We start from the raw sequence: 6114 nt of genomic DNA, 5'->3' as shown, positions 1-6114 counted from the left end.
GCGGCCCTCAGCGCCCCCGCCGTGCTCTGCCCCGCCACAGGCTTCCTGCACCTGGGCGGCCTCCGCACGGCGCTCTACAATTACATCTTCGCCAGGAAGCACCGGGGCACGTTTGTGCTGCGGCTGGAGGACACGGATCAGAGCCGCGTGGTGCCCGGAGCTGCGGAGGGCATCGAGGCCATGCTGGAGTGGGCAGGTGCTGGCGGAGCGGCGCCCCYCGCGCCGGGCCTCCTGCGCGGTCCCGACCGCTCAGGCACTGGCAGTGCCCGGCTCCGGGGCACCTCGCAGGACAGCAGGCAGGGCGGAGGATAATGAATTTGCTGGTGACGTAGTGATGACGTCATCACTGCGATGGGCGGGTCTCGGGCAACTCCTGTTGGAAGAGAGGTTTGTAGAAGAAATGACCGGGATTTCGGAAGCGGCAGCTYGCAGACCTCGGTCCAGTTGATGAGCTGGCTGCATGCGCAGGACTTGCTGAAAGGGGTCTCGACGTGCCGGTTCCCATTCTGAATTAGTTGCTTCTTTCTGAGAGCTTAAGAGCTAAACGACGTGAGAGTGGTTTAAAAATACAGATTTGTTTTAGGCTTAGAACCAGATTCCACAAATGTTTCCATTATTGGGTTGATAAAGCAGGACTTCACTACATCCTGTGAACTGTAACACTGCAGACTGTGTTAATGTGAGTGTAGGGGAGCGCGAGTGCTGTCCTGCCCTGCAGCAGGAGCCGCCCTGGGGGCTTCTCCCGACTGTTGCCCTTGAACTTCCAGGTATGGCACCGGACGAGAGCCCGCGCCGGGGCGGCGCCTTCGGGCCCTACCAGCAGTCCCGCCGGCTGGAGCTCTACCGGAGGGCCAGCGAGGAGCTGGTGGAGAAGGGCGCAGCCTATCGCTGCTTCTGCACCCCGCAGCGCCTGGAGCTGCTCCGGAGGGAGGCCCTGCGGCACCAGCAAACCCCACGGTAGGGCAGCCCCGCAGGGAGCAGCGGGAACGTTTGGCTCCTATTGGCGCTTCCGCCCAGGGTGACTTCCAAAGCCAAAGCCAAAGTCGGAGGGACGAGCGCTCAGCCTGGCACCACCTTCGCAGTGGTTAATACCATAACTGGGGAGTATTCACAGTCTGGCTGTATGGGAGGAGGGGAGGGCAGCAAAACCCGTATGTGATCAGGGGAGTGACCTACAGAGGTAAAGGGATTTCACTGGATATGTAGTGGGTAGATTTAGGATTAAAGCTACAGTTTAGGAGTTGATTCAGCGTCCATATAGGTGTTTGGGGAATGTGGAAAAGCCAGAAGGGATTGGCCTGTATGGAACTGAGACGTGTTTCTCCTGTGTCACAGATACGACAACCGGTGTCGGCAYCTGACGCCCAAAGAAGTGTCTGAGAAGCTGTCACAGGGCCTGGACTGGGTCGTGCGCTTCCGTCTGGAGAGGGGCGCGGAGCCCTTCCAGGACCTGGTGTACGGCTGGAGCCGGCACGAAGTGGCGGACGTGGAGGGCGACCCCGTGATTCTCAAGGGCGACGGCTTCCCCACCTACCACCTGGCCAACGTGGTGGACGACCATTGCATGGGAATCAGCCACGTGCTGCGTGGCACCGAGTGGCTCGCCTCCACCTCCAAGCACCTCCTGCTCTACAGAGCCTTCGGCTGGGATCCCCCGCAGTTCGCTCACCTGCCGCTGCTGCTGGGCAAGGACGGCGGCAAGCTCTCCAAAAGGCAGGGGGATATCTCCCTGGAGCGCTTGGCTCGGGAGGGCTACCTGCCGCAGGCTCTGCTGGACATCGTAACCCACTGTGGCTCTGGGTTCACAGGTAATGAGAACAGACCTGCTGCCGATGCGGGAGCTACTCAATGTTCTGGGGAAAGAGCCTTGGGTCTATTGTAGGAACTTGCACCGGGCTTGAGGGGATCAGGGAACRGGGGTCAAGCAGGCAAGCTGAGTGTGCTCCTGTCACCGAGCGGCCACCAGTGCTCTGCAGAGCTCCCCAGGGGGACCGTGGGGCTCTCAGTGCGATGCTCTCAGTGTGATGCTCTCRGTTTTGTGCGTGTCTGCCCGGGGTGATGTCCAGCTGCAGGGGAGGAGGCTGCAGATACGCAGGGGGAAACTTCAATTCTGTGGTTAGTAATTGCAGTATCATGTGTTACATCTTCCACACTGCTTGTTTAACCTGAAAGTCTGTGGGGAGTTGAGTCAATTCCTCCTTTTGTTGCCCTTGTTGTGCAGGGTTTGCAAATTAGCCCGTATTTCAGGAATGGTGCTTGGGAATCCCCGGGCTGTGAAGCTTCCTGGCTGAGTGTTTCCTCTGTGGGGCTGCGCGGTGCAAGGGGTGCCAGAGCCACCCGCAATGTCCCGCTGCTGGTTCCTCAGCAGAGCCTGGTCCTGTGCAGGGGGCACCCGTGTGTGTCCTGCTCCCTGTGTCACTTRTTCCTTTGGTGGCAGCAGGATCTGTGCTGAGCCTGGGGTCTGGAATGAGAAGCTGTGACCTGAGTGCTGGGCGGGAGGATGGATGCATGTTATGCCCCTGTTGGATTGTCTTGCAGAGAATCAGATGGGGAGGACTTTGGAGGAGCTGATCTTGCAATTTGAAATAGGTAGAATTACGACCCATTCTGCACTACTGGATCTTGAAAAACTCCCAGAATTCAACAGGTATTAGTGGTCAGTGGTAACGTTAGGACTTAGACAATTCTGGCTGGTCCACAGGCTGCTAGGAGCGCCTGGCTTTGGTGATGGTGTCTGTGTGATCGCGATGCTGCTCCTGCAGCCGGGGCTTTCCCGCTGTGTTGCACGTGGTTCCTGCTTGTGCAGGGAGGTTGCGCAGCTACCGCAGCTTTCCATGTGCTCTGTTAGAGCTTAAGATTTTCCAGTGCCTGTCTGTGGTTTAATGCTGTTTTTCTAACAATCATATGGATGAAAGTGGTGGATGCTGTGAGGCTGGGAGCACTAGGTTCACACGGTCTGTATGACTGACGGGTCCCGGGGCCGTTTTCCTCCTTGTCRCAGGATCCACCTCTCCCGCCACATCCAGAACGAGGGGCTGCGGCAGAAGTTGATCAGAGAGCTGCAGCTGCTGGTGGAGCAGGTCTATGGGGATCAACACGTGGATAAGGAGGTTCTAGAGAAGAGCTATGTGGAGCGGGTTCTGCTGCTGAGGAAAGTATGAGGAGCGGGAACATTTTGCTGCCGTTYGGGGGGGGACTGGGATGCTGGGGAGCAGAGGTTTTGTGGGATCCTTCATGGAGACTCTTGTGGTGCCTGGATGTTGTTCGATGTGAAGCGCTGCAGCCTGCAAATAGCAAAGGGCCCCCAGGTTGTTACTGTGTCATCTGAGGAGTTTCTCCTGAGGAATGAAGCATCCTTTGTAAGGATCCGACTGCCAGCTCCGACATGGGGACTGGGCTGTGGCGGCCAGGCTGAACGTGTGACCTGCTGCCCGTGGCCGGGCAGGAGCAGCGAGCGCGGGGAGCCGCGTCCCGGCGCCGCTGGGGTCAGCTCTGCCCCGGCTCTGCAGCGCCCGGCTCCCCTCCACATCCGCTCCGGTCACTTGGGGTGTGAAAAATTAACCATGCTGCATGTCAGCGTTCACGTTTCTTCTGCACCTGTATGAAGGACAAGATAGTGGTGTATTAGGACCCTTTCTAACTGCAGAGTGCATGTAGAATGTGTTTCATTTTTCCCCCTGCAGCTTAAACCTCAGTCTTGACAGCTTGTCTTTCCTTTGGCAGGGTCACATCAGCTTCCTGAAGGACCTGGTGTCATGCGATTATTCATACTTATGGGTTCGGCCCTCCGTGTCCCGAGAGCAGCTACGAGCTATTTCTGCAGAAGTAGATGAAATAGGAAAACTCGTCATGGGGTAAGTGCCTCCTTCAGCCTCCTCCCTGCCACCCGCCTGTTCGCCCGCAGATTGACTGCTTGGCTGCCACACTCATGTCGGACACGCTCGCAGTGTTTACGTTGCTTCGCTCGGGCATGCGCACTAGTTAGCAATCAGTGAGAAACTGTGTGCCTTTTTTGTTGAAAGGCTGCTGCCAGCTTTTCGATTAATGCTCTGAGGTGAGGCCTGTCACTAGCAGGTTTCTGTTCAGCGTGGAGTGCGGTGCAGTTCGCAGATAACATGATGCTGGAGCAGGCTGAAGTTGCGGTTTTGCAAGGCAAAGTCTTTAGCACAAGATTAAGTTAAGCCCACCTGCCAGCCTGTGGGTTGTAGCCGTGTGTATCCCCAGCAGCCTGGGAGCAGGGCCAGTGCCATGACACGAAATGGGCAGGAAGGGCAGGAAAGAGCATCTTAAACTGCTTCCACTGCCAGAAGATTTTGCAAAATYGGTGTGAAGTAGCTGCTGCTCTGAGACATTTCTTACTTGCACGCAGCCTTTTCACTGTGATGAAACTCCTGGGACTCCTGGGTAGAAATCCTCTGTCSCCCAGAGGGGCATTGTCGGGGTGTCTTCTTTCCTGAAGGCTCATGATGAGGCAGGCGGCTGTGTGGACCGTGGAGGAGTTGAACAAAGACCTCAAGAGCCTCCAGAAGCAAAGCAGAGAGACCAAGTACAGCAGCATGATGAAGCTCCTCCGCTTGGCGCTCAGTGGAAAGCAGGTAAAAAGAAGAGTTCTGAGGCACTGGAGCCTTCTGGGCTTTTAGCAGCCATTTTTCTCATTTTTCTGTGATTGCGGAAAGTTAGTGTTTGGTCTGGGACCAAGAGGACAGGATCCAGACAGGATCGACTGTAGAGTGTTGCCAAGGCTGTAGGCTTTGGACAACATTGTGTTCTTGTGTGCGGTGCAAGTTTTCACAAGCTTCAAAAACAAGTTTTATAACACAAGTTCTTCAAAGTCTAACTCTGCCTTAATCTGTGGTGTTGATCTGTTTGGTTCAGTTTGACCCATACTGCATTTTACTTTTGGGGGAGAAAAGGAAATTGAATCTTGTCTATAAACCTCTAGTAAGAGTCCTACCCTTGATCTAACAGCAATCTGGTAGCTAATCATTTTGTTGTTTCCTGTATGGCGATGCATGAACTTGCACTGAAAAGCCTAAGTTTGCTCTTGTACAGTGACTTCTTGCATATTTTCAGCATGGACCAAGTGTTGCTGAGATGATGGTGACTTTGGGCCCCAGCGAAGTGTGTGAGAGGATGCACAGAGCTCTGTCGAGCTAGAAGAGACGGGAGTGGCACCGGCGGCCCCTGGGATCCGGAGGATGTCGGCTGCCCCTGTCACTGTCCTAGACCTCTCTGTCATTGTCACAGCCTGGTTATCATCGATCAGGCGCTGCGGGCTCCTCACCAGGCGGGTGTCACCACGTTTCCAGATCTGTCTGCACTTGAGCACCAGCCAGATTGTGCAGGAGAGGAACCAAACACAGATTTAGATCTGCCCTTGTCCTTCTTCCTGAGGAGAGAGCCTGGGTTTCAAGTTGGCATAAAGAGACTTTTATCTACATTTCACATTCGGATCCAGACCATGTGGACAGAAACTAGGGTGATTTCTGATAGCAGCGTGATTTGTCTCAAGCAATCGCTCTCTTTTTGGAGAGCCTCACAACCAGGGGACCTGCGGTCACAATGATGGGTCCCCAGCAAGTGGGGGAAGAGCTGGAGCCCCCCTWATGCGCCGTGCTGGGTTCGGGCAGGGGGAACCCCTGGCCAAGGCTGCCCCCAGCAGTAGATTTGGGAAATGGGTGGTGATGGATCTGTCCTTGTTACTGAAATCTTCCCCTTGCGTGTCCCGCTGTACCCGGTGATGGAGGAGCGAAACACACGGGGCCTTTTACACCGCTGTTCTAGTCTGTAACCCCAGGCTGCAGTAAAACCTGGGGCTCTTCCTGGTGTCCAAGTGGTGCGAGGGAGCCGGGGGGCCACGGGTGCCGAGGGACCCTCTGCTTTTCCTCAGCAGGAGGGGGTGCGCACGGGTGCGTGTGTGAGCACAGGGCTTGCAAGGGAATCTAATAGTCACGTATGCCAAATAAATTTGTTTAATACATATATTAAAAATGGGATTATGTAAAAACAGTATTTAGATATATGTTATAGTACATCCCTATCATCACTTGCATATGGGGGTTCCGCGCCGCCGCTGCCCCGGGAGCCGCCCGGGCGCCGCCCCCAGCGGGGCGG

At 55.7% G+C, this 6114-nt stretch overlaps 2 protein-coding genes across 2 annotated transcripts in view; both read left to right on the top strand.

Annotated features, from left to right (window-relative positions):
* EARS2 (glutamyl-tRNA synthetase 2, mitochondrial) lies at window positions 1–5796 on the top strand (the record flags this gene model as incomplete). Its single annotated transcript, XM_026053882.1, has 8 exons — window positions 1–196; window positions 768–957; window positions 1336–1808; window positions 2539–2647; window positions 3002–3155; window positions 3724–3854; window positions 4460–4595; window positions 5074–5796. Coding segments are annotated over 8 exons (1473 nt in total), but the record flags the coding sequence as incomplete, so codon positions are not given.
* GGA2 (golgi associated, gamma adaptin ear containing, ARF binding protein 2) overlaps window positions 5563–6114 on the top strand; it is an 11302-nt gene continuing 10750 nt past the window's right edge. The window contains exon 1 of the mRNA XM_026053881.1: window positions 5563–5620. Coding sequence (XP_025909666.1) covers window positions 5563–5620 — 58 coding nt within the window. The remainder of the gene's footprint in view (window positions 5621–6114) is intronic.

This window comes from Nothoprocta perdicaria, unplaced genomic scaffold, assembly GCF_003342845.1.
Source record: "Nothoprocta perdicaria isolate Ctin4 unplaced genomic scaffold, notPer1 scaffold_12, whole genome shotgun sequence".
Taxonomy (NCBI): domain Eukaryota; kingdom Metazoa; phylum Chordata; class Aves; order Tinamiformes; family Tinamidae; genus Nothoprocta; species Nothoprocta perdicaria.
The sequence above is the reverse complement of the archived record's forward strand: the minus strand, read 5'-3'. Positions and strand labels throughout refer to the sequence as shown.